The following is a 17,336-nucleotide window of genomic DNA, read 5'->3' on the forward strand; positions in this document are numbered from 1 at the left end:
CTAAGAGAAAGCAATGCTGGTCTGGAGAGGGCCTGTCTCGCTTTGACAAAGCCCTCATCTGCATGTGCATGTGCATGAGAAAAGCACTCAAGACTATGGCCTTCTCCTATATCTAATCATGGTGGTGACAACAAATCTACACATTTGTCAAAATTAACTGAATTGTACACTGAATAAAATCAATACATTTTAGTTTTCTATGTAAATTATATAGCAAAAAAACATTTAAAAAGGAAAAAAAGGACTGGAAATATAAACGTCAGTATACTATCACATACACAGGAAATCTAAATATTAGAAGTGAATTACTGTAATTAATCAGAGAATTTACAAAAGTTGCCATATTGAAAATTGATATTTCTATACAATATTTCTATAGAAAATGAAATACTTTTAAAAGGTACCATGTAGAGATCATCAAAAATGCCCAAAATCTCTATATAGAACATTATTTTAAAAACTAATATTATTTAAAGTAGCATGTCACAGGCCTTTGCCTCTGCCACTGGTGTGTTTCTTCCAAAAAGCACACACAAATCATTTCTTGAAATTTAAAGCGAACACACAAATGCGCTGAAAAGGCTAACATAAGTTACATAAGAGTCAATTATGCAAAATATTTTCTCTCTAAAGCAAACTTTAGAAAAATAGAAAATTACATCTAATAATAAAAATATATACATTCCAAAAAAGGAAAAAAAGAACAAAAGTTATTGCTTTACTGCAATCTACTTCCCCCCTTTTTAGTTTAAATTTCAGATTTAAACTAAATCTGATTACAGAACCTATAATCAATCTTTATAATAACACAAGAGAAATAATAACATAATATAAAATAGAAATTTCATTACCAAACCTTCCCTGTAATGCATAATAAGGTACCTGGCTAATTTGATTAGAATTTCATAAAAAAAATTCATGCACCATGGATTTGGTCATTTATATTTGCCATTGTATGTCTTATTGGTTTTCTTTTTACCCTCACTGAAATAAGTCTTGTCTGAAAATAAGTACAAGTCACTTAAAATACACTATATTGGCATATATCAGAAAATAATTAAAACTATTTTTGCTGAAACAGACATTTTAATAATGTAATTCAAATTATTCTAAAGAAATTAAATAACCAAATATAGAAATGTCGATTGTTAGTGAGAATAAAACATTGCTTAATGATTTAAAAAACTAAGTCTGGGAGGCTAAGATATGGATTTCCATAGTAGAAAATCAAATCATAGCTCATGGGGCAAGAATACAAATGTCCTGAATTAAGAAAAATTTGTTTTATTACAAGAAAAAAACATGTACCTCTCTTCTTTGTTTACTTGGTCACCAAATCCCACTGTATTCACAATGGTCAATTTCAATCGAACATTACTTTCTTGAAGTTCATATGTTTGAGCTTTAAGTCTAACATGTGGGCAAAAATGTGAGGATTCATGGTCTTCAAAATTAGTATTAAACAATGTATCAATCAACGTTGATTTTCCAATTCCAGTCTCCCCTGAAAGAAACAAAGGTATATCTTCACAGGTGCACAGGATGGATGAGAAAAAAAATAGAACTATAAACTCTTAGAATGGTTTTAAGGATTCCAAATGTTTCAAATATTTCAATAGCTGAGTTGTCCAAGAAAGAAATATATGCTAAGGGTGGTCCACTAAGTCATTAGCAGAACATAAAAATGAGTAAGTTGCCCTGGCCGGTTTGGCTCCGTGGATAGAGCGTCAGCCTGCGGACTGAAGGGTCCCAGGTTCGATTCCGGTCAAGGGCATGTATCTGGGTTACGGGCACATCCCCAGTAGGAGGTATGCAGGAGGCAGCTAATCGATGTTTTTCTCTCATCGATGTTTCTGACTCTCTATCCCTCTCCCTTCCTCTCTGTAAAAAATCAATAAAATATATTTTAAAAAAAATGAGTAAGTTACTCAGAACGCTGAAGAAAGTACTGAAATGTTTAAAGAACAAACAAAAAAATTAAAGTAGTACAGCTAAAAAAAACCAAACTCACAGAATTTAAATAACTGAAAAATATCTGTGATCATGATCTCAAATTGATTACATGAGCACCACACACTGTACAAGAATGAAGTAAGCGCAAGGAATATGAAAGAACAATTTAGAGGAAGAATCTGGCACTTACCAACACAGAGAATATTAAAACAGAAGCCTTGCTGAATGGATCTGTTGACCAGCTGATCAGGCAAACTCTCAAAACCAACATGGCCAGACATAGTTAAAGAACGAATATTTTCTCTTTTCTGAAGAAAAACAGCAATGATAAAAATAAAACTTTTACTGAAATAGGATGTAAGCAAACTTGAAAGAATAAAAAAAAAATCAAAGAAACTAAAGAATTTATGACCATTATACTTCCCCAAGATACAACTGATTTAAGTAAATCTGTGAGAAATGTGTCCAGACCCTCATAACATAGTTCTTCTCTTCAGATAATGAGTCCAGCACTATTCATAACATTGAAATATTTGATTTCCAAAATAGGAAAATACCCAAGTAAACTATGGCATATTCACTCATAAAACAGAACCTTTAAAGTCATTAAAGATGTTTGTGATACATTTTTTAATAACAGTTTAATTATTTTTGCCTTTGATCAGGTTTTTATTCAAAATTAGCTATCCAAAGTGATTTGACTTTTATGAAACAAATTTATTTATTTATTTATTTAAAATATATTTCATTGATTTTTTACAGAGAGGAAGGGAGAGAGATAGAGAGTTAGAAACACCGATGAGAGAGAAACATCGATCAGCTGCCTCCTGCACATCTCCTACTGGGGATATGCCCGCAACCCAGGTACATGCCCTTGACCAGAATCGAACCTGGGACCCCTCAGTCCGCAGGCCGACGCTCTATCCACTGAGCCAAACCGGTTTCGGCATGAAACAAATTTAAATTTATGTTGCAGGTCTCTTTTCTTCTGTGGTAGGTTTCTTTTCTGTGGGTTTCTTCTCAGTTGCCGGTTTCCTGGTATCTGCAGCCTATTTCCCACCAAAGGTTTCTTCTGCTTCGTAATGGCAAGACTTTCTCTCCTTCCTTTCCCACACCACAGGCTTCATGCCGGGAACCCCCTTCTCATCTGATTTGGCCTGGAGAAGACTGGTATTCTGGTGCACGGTCTGGTCTTCGCACATGGGTTTAGCTTCAACATGATTCTCAGGTTTGTCAAGGGATTGTTCTTTATGACTTTGCAATGAATTTTCTTGCGTAGTGCTCAGAGGAGGTTCTTTGGATCTCTGGGCTTTTCAAGATTCTGCTCAGGTCTGTATTGAGCATCCTGTGCATGGAAGGTTGTAGTTACTCTTAAGGGAGACTGCTTTACACAGTGCCACAGAGGTCATCTAATGTTCAGTCCAAATGCAGACATAGCCCACATGTTCACCAGGAGCAAGTTTCAAAATGTTCTATTTGCTTAAATTAAGCAGAGTAATTCTAGGAATGTTTCTGAAGGCTTTGATGATACCGTTGTCTGCACTATAGATGATGCAAGGTCCCCTGCCCTAGATATGACAATGATTTCTCATTTTGCCCTTGCCAGCTCTCATTAGCTGAGAGGCATAAACCTTTTTAACATCCTTCCAGATCTTAAGTTTCTTAAAAAATAAATCTGCCTCCTTGGTCTTCTTGTAGCCGTCAACATTACCTTCAACCACCAAAGGAAGTTCAGGAACTTCCTCAATATGATGACCTTCAGACATGACCGGCGCTGGGAAGGACACAGCAGCCACGGCAGAGCAGATGGCATAGCACTTAAATGTTGTGTTTACTCTGTGGTGCATGTGACGCCAGATTTTTGTTGGTACAAACAGGTGGTGGCCCCATGACACATATTTCCAAAAGCACCCTATGTAGAACAAGGAGTCCCACCACCTCAAACTCTGTGAATTCGAGTCACAGCTCTGCCAGTACCTCAAGACTCTGTATACTGGTTTGATGACCTGCCAATTCACTGACCACTGACAGCACAGGACTGTCTATTGTTTTTGCATAAGTTGATGTGAACAAAGCCCACAATATCTGGTCGAAAGGTAGCCTTGAACACAGTAGGCAAAGTGACATTTTTGCCAGATAATTTCCCCTTTTTGGAGTACACTAAGTGCATGGAGAGAAGGCTACACTCCTCTCAACTCAATGGCTCCCACAGAAAAAGGAATACTTTAATTCTTATGTTAAGAAGTTAAGTGAAATCAACAAAACAACAAGAAAGCCCACTGCGTGGGAAAACATATTTGCCAATGTCATATCTGATAAGGGCCTAATCTCCAAAATTTATAGGGAACTCATACAACTTAACAAAAGGAAGATAAACAATCCAATCAAAAATGGGCAAAGGACCTAAATAGACACCTTTCAAAAGAGGACATTCAGAAAGTCAAGAGACATATGAAAACATGCTCAAAGTCACTAATCATCTGAGAGATGCAAATCAAAACAGCAATGAGGTAGCATCTCACACCTGTCAGACTGGCTATCATCAACAAATCAACAAACGACAAGTGCTGGAGAGGATGTGGAGAAAAAGGCACACTTGTGCACTGCTGGTGGGAATGCAGACTGGTGCAGCCACTATGGAAGACAGTATGGAGTTTCCTCAAAAAGTTAAAAATGGAACTCCCATTTGACCCTGTGATCCCACTTCTAAGAATATATCCCAAGAAACCAGAAACACCAATCAGAAAGGATATATGCACCCATATGTTCATAGCAGCACAATTCACCATAGCTAAGATCTGGAAACAGCCTAAGTGCCCATCAGTAGATGAATGGATTAGAAAACTGTGGTACATCTACACGATAGAATACTATGCTGCTGTAAAAAAGAAGGAACTCTTACTATTTGCAACAGCATGGATGGAACTGGAGAGCATTTTGCTAAGTGAAATAAGCCAGTCAATGAAGGAAAAATACCACATGATCTTACTCATTCATGGATAATAAAGACCATTATAAACTTTTGAACAATAATAGATAAAGAGGCAGAGCTGTCTCAAACAGATTGTCAAACTGCAGCGGGAAGGCCGGGGAGGGTTGGGGGGCAGGAGGGAGGGGGGTAAGAGATCAACCGAAGGACTTGTATGCATGCATATAAGCATAACCAATGGACATAAGACACTGGAGCGTAGAGGAGGCCAGGGGATTGTCAAGGGCGGGGGGAAAAAAAGGACACATATGTAATACCCTTTGTAATACTTTAAGCAATTAAAAAAAAAAGTTAAGTGAAAAAAGTACAATACAAAATTATAGCTATAGTTCTAGCACCCAGTAATGGTAGAGTAATTATATCACACTCACCTCCTCGTTAATAATAATTATAAATCAATTTTTTTTCAAGGAATTGGAGTGCAACCAAAGGTTGACAGACACTGAAGGGGAGACTCTTGAGAGAAGGAAACTATATAAGGTGAGATGATACTTACTAGCTTTTCTCCTGAGAGTACTGCTCAGTCACTGCTATACAAAGATAGAGCTTAACATGCAAATGGCAGTCTTACTGGGTTGACAAGTCAGTTGGAGATAAGGGCGTGTGAAAAAAATTCCAGAAGAAATTCTATATCCAGTGAAAATATCCTTTACAAATGAAGGCAAAACGAAGACATCTTCAGAATCTGAGAAAATTCTTTGTAAGCAGACATACACTATATGAGATGTTAAAAGTTCTTCAAGAGAAAGGAAAATGACAATGGAAACTCGGATCTGCAAAAAGGAATGAAGACTACAGGAAAGGTAAAAATATGAGTAAATATGAGAGAGTTTTTTGCTTTTTTAAATTTCTTGAAAATATAATTGAATGTTTAAAGCAACAACAATTATTACAGGGTTTATAATACATAAAACAGCAGAACATATAATAATGACACCACAAAGGATAGGAAGGAGACTAGATCTGCACATGTATAGGAACTGAACATATAATGTTTCTGTGCTTAATAGCTGCATGTGACTAGTAAATACCTGTTGCACAGCTCTGATATAGAATATGTCCATCATCACAGGAAGTCCTATTGGTTCATGTCATACATGAACTACTATAGCACACTTTGAAGGTAGTGTGTGTCAATTAAAGCCTGAATCAATTACTATTTTAAAAAAATTTTAATAAACAGAGGTATAGTAAGCCAATAGAGAAGATAAAATCCTATAAAATAAAAGGATAATATGCAAAACCCTAACGGCGGGACCACTCGACCATGAGGCGCATTGACCACCTCTTGGTCCCTATCCCCGGCTGGCAGGCTCCAATCACCCGATGGTGAACAGGGAACCATGGGTGGGTGGCAGGGGACGTGGGTGGCACCAGGCCAAGGCCCCCGCCCCACCAGTCACCCCACACACAAACAGCAACCCGTGGCGGGGTCAGGGCCAGTGAGTAGGCAAGAATGGCCCATGTCTTGGTCCCTTTCCCTGGCCATCAGACTCTAACTGCCCAAAGGCAAACGGGGAAACAGGGTGAGTGGCAGCAGGGGGCAGGGCTGGTGAGCAGGCAGAATGGCTAACCTCTCGGTTCCTCCCCCCAGGTGGCAGCTCCAATCAACTGATGGCAAACAGGGAACTGGGGGTGGGTGGTAGCGGGGGGCAGGGCCGGCTGCAGGCAGCTGGGGAAGATGGCTCTGATTGCATGCTAGGCCAGGGACCGTACCAATGCACGAATTTCGTGTGCCAGGCCTCTAGTGCAATCATAAAAATACTCGGTTAATCCAAAAGAAGACAGGATAAGAAAAAAAATTAAAGAAAAAACCTGGAACAAATTTATAGGCTTAAATCCAGTTCTATCTATAATTAAATTAAATGTAAATGATCTAAATCAGCGCTGTCCAACAGGAATTCCTGTGATGATGGAAATATTCTTTATCTGAGCTGTGCAACAGGTAACCTCTGCTAGTCACACACAGACTTTAAGCACTTAAAATGTAACTAATAGAATCAAAGATCGCGGCCAACAGGATAGCCGTGAGGGAGAGAGTGTGAGTGAGGGAGCAAAAGGGGAGTGCGTGGGCATGTGGGGCATGTGTGTGTATGTGTGTGTGTGTGTGTGTGTGTGTGTATGTGAATGAGAGACAGCTATATTCCACAGGACTTTTGGGGGCTGGCAGACCAGGCTCCCCTAGCTGGGTGGCCTCTCTTACCACTGAAATCTCTCCCAGGGCGGCCGGCTCCGCTGCAGAGGCCATGCCATCTTGAAGGGGAGAGCTGCTGTGACTGGGAGCCCAGCCTCACCTCCACCCAGGGAGCCTTTGGACACCACCCGGGACCCTGTATCAACACTGGCCAGGGACCTGCTGCCTCGGCTGTGAACCCACAAACACCGAGATTCCAGCTTCCCCGGCCGCAGGCTCCTAAAAAGTTTGTCTGGGGGAAGACAAAATGGCAGCCAAATGGGCAGACGTGTCCTGCGCCTTCTCAGAGAGCAGATAGAAGAAACAGCTGAATCGAGTAACATCCACCTGGAATTGGCGAATTAAACACAGCTGGTGAGACAATACATGGCCGAAAGGACAGAGGATACCTGGAGAATGGTAGGATCAGGGATCTGGGCTGGAAAGAGAAACGCACGATCATCGGGATGAAAGGGTCAGAAGGAAACTGCGCTGCACCAAGTCTGCGTCCCATGGGAACACATGTAACCCTCGACTGTGAAAGGGGGTCCACAGGGCTGCTGGCAGTGGGGGACTTTAGATCTTAGTCCACAGCCATGGGAGGATGCACCCAGAAAAGCAGCCTGAAGTTCTATACTGGCCATGAAGTGCCAGGGGGAGAGAATCACTCAGCAGCATGGTTGCTCTATCTTTACATTGCCCTTACTTTTACTTGCTAAACCCAGTGCATAGGATCTTTCAATTACAAACACTCTCCGAGGTGGACATGGTTTGGTGGAGGCTGAGGAGCAAAGCAGGGAGAGGTGACCAGGAATCCAGCTCTGGGACAGCGTGGTCCCTCCAACCCTAAACAGCCATTTTTCTCTGGAAGAGCTAGCCCCTCCTAGCGGCCTCAGAAACGAATAAAGCAACACTGCCACCTAACCCGTGTCAGAAATAGAGGCTTCGCCGAAACCGGTTTGGCTCAGTGGATAGAGCGGCGGCCTGCGGACTGAAAGGTCCCAGGTTCGATTCTGGTCAAGGGCATGTACCTGGGTTGCAGGCATATACCCAGTGGGAGATGTGCAGGAGGCAGCTAATCGATGTTTCTCTCTCATCGATGTTTCTAACTCTCTATCTCTCTCCCTTCCTCTCTGTAAAAAATCAATAAAATATATTTAAAAAAAAAAAAGAAATAGAGGCATCTGTAAATATGACTGAAAGCAGGGAGACAAACAAAGTGGGCAGATTGTCCTGCATGCCTAAACCCAACCCTGTGGAGACAGATACAGAGGAGTGAGAGATTGCTGGGAACTTCAACAGGTCCTGACTAGCTAACAGGAAACTGAAAAGTGGCAAACAGAACAGTAGAGAGGGGTCTTAATCCAGCCCCCATGAGACATTAAAACTCAGCTGAAGCAAACAACACTTCACTTTAATTTTTACCTTTTACTTAAGGGAAAGAAAAAAATTTGTTTTATTATTTTTACTTAACATTTTATTTTTTTGATTAGTGCTCTACATGCTATTTTTATTTTTTATCATTATTTTACTTTATCTCATTTTGCCAATCTTTTCATCCTCACTGCTCCCTTTTTCATCCTGTTTCTCCTCTCCTGTTCCTGATTTAGTTTTTTTCTCTCCTTTCTTTTTGCTCCTTGTAAAAAATTGATTGTTTTTATCTGCTTTATTGATGTGTTCTGTTATAGTAGTCTCTGTTGGCTAACTCATATATCTAATTTCCTCTCCCCTGCTCAAGTCCATGCACCAGTCTCTTTTCTCTATCTTGGCTAGCCAATTTATTTATTTATACTTTTGTTTTTCCTTTCCTCACTTGCTCTCTTTTTCTCCAAATTACTTAATTAGTTTCACTCATCAAACTCAAGCCTATTTGCTCTCTATTCTATTCTCCTTTTCAAAAATATGGCAAATATACAGTTAGATTAACAAACGGGGAAAATTTATTTATTTAATTAATTATTTAATTTATTCACCATTTTGTTTCTTACTTTTCTTCTTATACACTCATTCTCCTTCTACCTCCTCTATACTGAACCATAGCCATTCCCCCATTCATTCAATTCCTTTAACTTACTTTCTGGAAATAAACTCTGCCTCTTCAGATTCAGTTCCCCCCCTTTTCTCTCAGTGTTTGTTGTTTGCATTTTTTTGGATTATTTATTTGCTTCGTGAAGTCATCTCCCCAAATATGTATGTTCTTTCCCCTTCTTTTTTCTTTTCATTCTTACTGTTTCCCCTTTTCCCAATATCATTTTTGTGCTCTTTTCTCTCCCAAAATTCTGTTTTCTCTTGTAGTCACCTTTATTGGGGTTATCGGTGTGGTGAATACATTCGTGTTTTCTTCCCTCTGTGTCATGTCTTGTCAAATTGTACTTTGTACCTTTCGGTCAACGTGGTAGACAGTGAACTACATAACCAGACACCCTGAGAGGAGCAAAAATGGGGAGACAAAGAAACAGCCCACATACAAAAGAAATGGAGGAATCACCAGAAAATTAAGTAAACGAAATGGAGGCAAGCAATTTGTCAGAGAAAGGATTCAGAGAAATGGTCAAAAGGATGCTGAAAAGGATGGAAGACAAATTCAACATGTGTAAGAATCAAGATGAAATGAAGAAGAAGAACGAAGAAATGAAGAATGACATAGCTGCAATAAAGAACACAATAGAAAACAACAACAGTAGATTAGAAGAATCTGAGGACCATATCAGCAAGATAGAAGACAAGGTAGGAAAAAACACCCAAGCAGAGCAGCAACTGAAAAAAACAAACAAACAAAAAAAAAACTTAAAAAGCAGGAGGAGAGCCACAGGGAGCTTTAGGACAACACAAAATGAAACAACATATGCATAATAGGGGTGCCAGAAGGAGAGGAAACTGAGCAAGGAAGAGAAAACCTGGTTGAAGAAATGACAGAAAACTTCCCTGATATTTGGAAGATAAAACTCACACAAGTTCAAGAAGCACACAGAGTTCCAAACAAGATGAACCCAAAAAGACCAACACAAAGACACATCATAATTAAATTGACAAACACCAATGACAAGGTAAGAATCTTAAAGGCTGCCAGAGAGACAGAAAGTTACCTACAAGGGATCTCACATTAGACTATCAATTGATTTCTCAACAGAAACACACAGGCCAGAAGTGAATGGAATGAAATATACAAAGTGATGCAAAGCAAGGGATTGAATCAAAGAATACTATATGCAGCCAGGCTATCATTCAAAATTGAAGGTGAAATAAGGGGCTTCATTGACAAAAAAGGGCTAAGGGAGTTTATTACCACCAAGCCAAGAATGCAAGAAAGGCTAAAGGAACTGCTGTAAAAAGAAGAAATAGGAAGGGAAGCAGGAACACAGGCATCCTATTGAATAATAGAGAAACATGGAAATTAACCATAATTTCACTACCCTTCCCATTGGCTAATCAGGGCGATATGCAAATTAACTGCCAACCAAGATGGCGGCCGGCACCCAGGCAGCTGAAGCGAACAGGAGGCTTGCTTGCTCCAGTGATGGAGAAAGCCAAGGTTCCCCGCCTGCCACTGCCGGCCTCTTTGCTGCAACTCTAAGCAACTATGTTGCAATTATAGAACTTAAACAATCCCCAGAAACCTGCTTTCAGCTGTCAGAGCTGGAGTGAGGAGGATCGCAACAGTGTTACAATTAAAGAACCCAAACAAACCCTGATACCTGCTTTCAGCAGCCGAGGTCTCAGAGCTGGAGCCGAGCCTCAGAGTTAAAGCCGGCTCTCAGCTCCAGTGACAGCCATAGAAGGTAACTAAATCCCAGAATAAAAAAAAAAAAAAAGGAGCGGTTGGGAGCTTCAGTCATCCGCCAGCCTGAAAACGGCCCTCAGCCCCTCACCCAGACTGGCCAGGCACCCCAGTGGGGACCCCCACCCTGAAGGGGGTGTGACCAGCTGCAAACAGCCATCATCCCCTCATCCAGGCTGGCCAGGCACCCAAGCAAGACCACCACCCTGATCCAGGACACCCTTCAGGGCAAAACAGCCTGCTCCCACCCATGCACCAGGCCTCTATCCTATATAGTAAAAGGGTAATATGCAAACTGACCCTAACAGCAGAAGGACTGGGAATAACTGGTCACTATGACACACACTGACCACCAAGGGGCAGACTCTCAATGCAGGAGCTGCCCTCTGGTGGTCAGGTCACTCTCACATGGAAGGAGCTCTGCTCAGCCACAAGCCAGGCTGATGGCTAACAGTACAGCGGTGGTGGTGGGAGCCTCTCCTGCCTCCTCAGCAGCGCTAAGGATGTCCGACTGCAGTTTAGGCCTGCTGCTGGCAAGTGGACATCCCCCGAGGGCTGCCGGGCTGCCAGAGGGATGTCTGATTGCTATCTTAGGCCCAATCTCCCGGGGAGCGGGCCTAAGCCAGAAGGTGGTCATCCCCTAAAGGGTCCCAGACTGCGAGAGGGCACAGGCCAGGCTGAGGGACGCCCCTCTCCCACGAGTGCACACATTTTTGTGCACCAGGCCTCTAGTCTTATCTAATAATAGACAAACATTGTAATTAACCATACCTCTGCTACGCTTCCCATTGGCTAATCAGCAGGATATGCAAATTAACTGCCTACAAAGATGGCAGCCAGCAGCGACGCAGCTGAAGCGAACATTAGGCTTGCTTGCTCCAGTGATGGAGGAAGCCAAGGTTCCCCGCCTGCTGCGGCCCAGCTCTGAGCACCGGATGCAACAATGTTGCAACTACAGAAGCTAAACAAACACAGAAACCTGCTTTCAGCTGCCAGCGGGCTCAGAGATTAGAGCGCCAGTGATGGCAACAGAGTTTCAATTACAGAATCTAAACAAACCCAGATACCTGCTTTCAGCCAGCAACGGCCTCAAAGCTGGAGCCGGCTCTCAGCTCCAGTGACAGCTATAGAAGGTAAATAAATCCCAAAAGAAAAAAAAAAAACAAGAAAAAAAAAAAAAGCCTGGGAGCTTCAGTTGCCCGCCAGCCTGAAAACGGCCCTCAGCCCCTCACCCAGACTGGCCAGGCACCCCAGTGGGGACCCCCACCCTGAAGGGGGTGTGACCAGCTGCAAACAGCCATCAGCCCATCATCAAGGCTGGCCAGACACCCCACCCTGATCACCCTTCAGGGCAAACCAGCTGGCCCCCACCCATGCACCAGGCCTCTATCCTATATAGTAGAAGGGTAATATGCAACCTGACCCTAATAGCAGAAAGACTGGGAATGACTGGTCACTATGACACACACTGACCACCAGGGGGCAGATGCTCAATGCAAAAGCTGCCCTCTGGTGGTCAATGCGCTCCCACATGGGGAAGCTCTGCTCAGCCACAAGCCAGGCTGATGGCTGCCAGTACAGCGGTGGTGGTGGAAGCCTCTCCTGCCTCCTCAGCAGCGCTAAGGATGTCTGACTGCAGCTTAGGTCTGCTGTCTGCTGACAAGTGGGCATCCCCCGAGGGCTGCCGGGCTGCCAGAGGGATGTCTGATTGCCAGCTTAGGCCCAATCCCCCCAGGGAGCAGACCGAAGCCTGCAAGTGGTCATCCCCTGAGGGGTCCCAGACTGCGAGAGGGCATAGGCCAGGCTGAGGGACCCCCTATCCCCGAGTGCACAAATTTTTGTGCACCGGGTCTCTAGTAAAGAATAAAAAAGGTGATAAACAAGTACCTATCAACAATAACTTTAAACATAAATGGATTAAATGCTGCAATCAAAATACATAGGGGAGCTGAATGGATAAGAAAACATGACCCATATATCTGCTGTCTACAAGAGACCCACATCAGAACAAAGGGACTCACACAGACTGATAGTAAGGGGATGGAAAAAAATTTTTCAGGCAAATGGAAATGAAAAAAAAGCTGGGGTAGCAATACTTATATCTGACAAATTAGACCTCAAAATGAACGCCATAACAAGAGATAAGGAAGGCCACTCATAATACTAAAGGAAGCAATTCAACAAGAGGATATTAATTCTGGCAAACATATATGTACCCAATACAGGATCATCCAAATACATAAAAAAACTTCTGAAAGGTATCAGGGAGAGATCAACAGCAATACAGTCAAAATAGGGGATTTTAATACCCCACTGACACCACTGGATAAATGCTCTAAACAAAAAATCAGCCAAGAAACATCAATCCCAAATGACTCACAAGATCAGATGGAACTGACATCTTCATAACATTTCACTCCAAAGCTATAGAAAATACATTCTTCTCAAGTACACATGGGGACATTTGCAAAGATAGAGCACATATTGGGACACAGGCAAAGTCTCTTCAAATTCAAGAAGATAGAAATCATATGAAGCATCTTCTCAGATCACAATGGCATAAAATTAAAAATCAACTACAATAAAAATAATGAAAAAATAAAACAGCTGGAGGTTAAATAGCATGCCATTAAATAATGATTGGGTTACCAAAGAGATCAAAGAAGAAATAAAAAGCATCCTGGTAACAAATGACAATGAAAACACAACAAAATCTATGGGACACAGTGAAAGCAGTCCTGAGAGGGAAGTTCATAGCGCTAAAGGCCTACCTCAAAAAAACAACAAAAAATGGTAATTAACTATCTAACCCAGGGGTGGGCAAACTTTTTGACTCAAGGGCCACAATGGGTTCTTAAACTGGACCGGAGGGCCGGAACAAAAGCATGGATGGAGTGTTTGTATGAACTAATTCAAAGTAAACATCATTACATAAAAGAGTATGGTCTTTTTTTTTTTTTAGTTTTATTCATTTCAAACGGGCCAGATCCGGCCCGCGGGCCATAGTTTGCCCACGGCTGATCTAACCCCACAACTTAAAGAATTAAAAAGCCCAGAGTAAGCAGAAGGAAGGAAATAATAAAGATCAGAGCAGAAATAAACAACATAGAGATAAAAAAAACCACAAAAAAACAAAAACAACAACAACAACAAAAGATCAATAAAACCAAGATCTGTTTCTTTGAAAGGATAAACAAGACTGATGAACCTCTAGTGAGGCTCATTAAGCAACAAAGAGAGAGGACTCAAATAAACAAAATCAGAAATGAAAGAAGTGAAGAAACAACAGATCCCACAGAAATACAAAGGATTGTAGCAAAAACAAAATACTATGAACAACTCTACTGGAACAAACTAGACAACCTAGACGAAATGGACATATTCTCATATAAATACAAGCTTCCAAAACTCAATCAGGAAGAATAAAGAAACCTGGATAGAGAAATCAAGATGGCGGCATAGGTAAACACCAGAAATTGCTGCCTCGAACAACCACTTCAAAAATACAGCTAAAAGACAAAACGGACATCATCCAGAACTACAGGAAGGCTGGCTGAGTGGAAATTCTACAACTAGAAGGAAAGAGGAAAGCACACTGAGACTCAGAGGAGGTGCGGAAGTAAAGTGCAGAGGTATGGAGGCACACGCAGAAAGGGCTGGCAACTGAGGACGTGGCGCAGGTGAAAAGGGCTGGCAGCTGAGGACGCGGTGCATGTGGAAAGGGCTGGAAACTGAGGACACGGTTGTCTTTTTCAATCGGGAGGGAGTCCCAAGCGCCTGACTGTTCTGAACTCCAGTTCCAAGCGAGTCTCTGGGGACCCAGACTCATACGGGGAGAAACTGAACTGTCTGGAATTGGTCAGAACTCGAGGGCGGCTTTCTATTAGAGGTACTTGCAGTGATTACTGGGACACTGAGAAGCGGGGCCTCTTAGGGTATGACTGAGGAGCAGCCATAGCTGCTTGCTCCACCCTGTTGATACCCAGAGACCCTGCCCCACCCAAGCTGTGTGAAGAGGCTTTTGCATATGAAAGGACTGGCCCTTTGCAATCTGAAATATACCTAACAAACTGCAGCTGGGTCAGAGAAACCCAGAACTTCAAAAAGAAGGCCCAAGGTCCCACAGCAGCTTTCATTGCTTCACAGCTGGGCTCCTGCTGGGTAGCCTCAGGCGAAGGCTAAATTAGCACCTTCTTAGAGATCCAAGAGCCAGTGTACCCAGTGGTCAGAGTGGGACCATTGTAGCTGGACATTTGTAAACAAGGATCTGAAGTCCTGCCAAGAAGAAGTGAATGTTCACCGCATGACTTGCAAGCGAGTCACACTGGGTCAAGATTGCACACAATCTTGAGTTCCCAGAACATTTACCTCCCTGAGAAAAGATAAGATTAAAAAGTTGTGGGTAGAGCAGAAAAGGGAATGCACAGCTGCAAGCTGCCTTCAATGCGCTACTGTAATATAGAACAAAACAAAATTTTGTTGATTAACTGCTGACGCACTAACCTCGTGCGAAACCCCAGTAAAAGCAACGGTTGAGGGTACAGAGTTTGCTACATGCCTGAGCGAGCTGTAGCCCTATGCCTGGCATCAATCGCCTGTGTGCTCGTCTTACCTCTGCGTCTTAGGTTCATTAAACATCCCTCAACAGACCACCCAGATTACAACTCCTCAGATCCATAAGGAACACACTCAGGGGGCAGACTCAGTGAGCACCAAAGCCCCACTGAAGCAAGTCTTGCCCCAGAAGGGTGTCTCCAGCACAGAAGTTCTACCACTGCAGACACAGCTGATTCTCACAGCCAATTGGCCTGGAGGTCAATTCCTCCCAGTGATACCTACAACAATCAAGGCTTAACTACAACAAGACTGTGCACAAAGCCCACAAAGGGGTGCACCAAGAGTGTCCACCTCAGGTAATCGGGGAGGTTGAGCTACTGGGCCCTGTAGGACACGTAGCACAGAAAGCCACTCTATCAACACAGGGAAGCATAAAAATGCAGAGACAAAGAATCTAGTCACAAATGACAGAAATGGAGGAAAGCAAACTACTGGGTATAGAGTTCAAAACCACACTTTTAAGGTTTTTCAAGAATTCTCTAGAAACCATTGATAAACTTGGTGAAACTCTCAAGAAATCTAGTGAGACCCCCGAGGTTATGAAAAAGGACCAACTAAAAATTAAGCATACACTGACTGAAATAAAGAATATTATACAGAGTTCCAACAGCAGACTAGAAGATTGCAAGAATAAAATCAAAGATTTGAAATATGAAGAAGCAAAAAACACCCAACCGGAAACAAAAAAAGAAAAAAGAATCCAAAAATATGAAGATAGTGTAAGGAGCATCTGGGACAACTTCAAGCGTACCAACATCCAAATTATGGGGGTGCCAAAAGAAGAGAGAGAGCAAGATATTGAAAACCTATTTGAAGAAATAATGACAGAAAACTTCCCCTACCTGGTGAAAGAAATAGACCTACAAGTCCAGAAAGCATAGAGAACCCCAAACAAGAGGAATCCAAAGAGGACCACACCAAGACACATCATAATTAAAATGCCAAGGGCAAAAGACAAAGAGAGAATCTTAAAAGCAGAAAGAGAAAAACAGTTAGTTACCTACAAGGGAGTACCCATATGACTGTCAGCTGATTTCTCAACAGAGACTATGCAGGCCAGAAGGGAGTGGCAAGAAATATTCAAAGTGATGAATACCAAGAACCTATAATCAAGATTACTTTACCCAGCAAAGCTATCATTCAGAATTGAAGGTGAGCTAAAGAGTTTTACAGACAAGAAAAAGCTAAAGGAGTTCATTACCACCAAACCAGTATTATATGAAATGCTGAAAGATATCCTTTAAGAAGAGGAAGAAAAAAAGGTAAAGATACAAATTATGAACAACAAATGCATATCTATCAATAAGTGAATCTCAAAATCAAGTGAATAAAAAATCTGAAGAACAGAGTAAACTGGTGAATATAATAGAATCAGGGGCATAGAAAGGGAGTGGACTGACTATTCTCGGGGGGGAGGGAAGGAGTGTGGGGGGTGTGGGAAGAGACTGGACAAAATCGTACACCTATGGATGAGGACCGTGGGGGGGCGGGGTAAGGGCAGAGGGTGGGGTGGGAACCAGGTGGAGGGGAGCTAACGGGGGAAAAAGAGGAACAACTATAATAATCTGAACAATAAAGATTTAATTTTAATAAAAAAAAAAACCTGGATAGGTCTATAACTACTGATGAAATTGAAGCAGTAATCAAAAATCTTCCAGCAAACCAAAAGTCTGGCCTAGATGGCTTAACAGGGGAGTTTTACCAAACATTCAAAGAAGAACTAAAACCTATCTTCCTCAGGCTCTTCCAAAAAATTCAAGAGGAAGGCACACTTCCAAGCTCTTTCTATGAAGCCAGCATTACCCTAACTCTAAAACCAGAGAAAG

The 17,336-nt window shown here is 42.0% G+C and overlaps 1 protein-coding gene and 1 pseudogene across 4 annotated transcripts in view; both read right to left on the bottom strand.

Annotated features, from left to right (window-relative positions):
• Positions 1 to 17,336, bottom strand: part of SEPTIN10 (septin 10) — a 76,551-nt gene that overhangs the window by 35,938 nt on the left and 23,277 nt on the right. For 2 of the 3 annotated variants that reach the window (XM_081086189.1, XM_081086191.1), the window contains 2 exons: positions 2,144 to 2,261; positions 1,309 to 1,504 (listed from right to left, as the gene is read on the bottom strand). The exons of the other annotated variant lie outside the window; for it this stretch is intronic. In XM_081086189.1, the coding sequence (XP_080942315.1) occupies positions 1,309 to 1,504; positions 2,144 to 2,261 (314 nt within the window). The remainder of the gene's footprint in view (positions 1 to 1,308; positions 1,505 to 2,143; positions 2,262 to 17,336) is intronic. 3 annotated transcript variants of the gene reach the window in all.
• LOC308516903 (large ribosomal subunit protein uL4-like) lies at positions 2,919 to 4,123 on the bottom strand (annotated as a pseudogene). Its single transcript has one exon. The product of its transcript is annotated as a large ribosomal subunit protein uL4-like (transcript).

The sequence above is a fragment of the Myotis nattereri genome (assembly GCF_964212035.1).
Source record: "Myotis nattereri genome assembly, chromosome: 3".
NCBI classification, from domain to species: domain Eukaryota; kingdom Metazoa; phylum Chordata; class Mammalia; order Chiroptera; family Vespertilionidae; genus Myotis; species Myotis nattereri.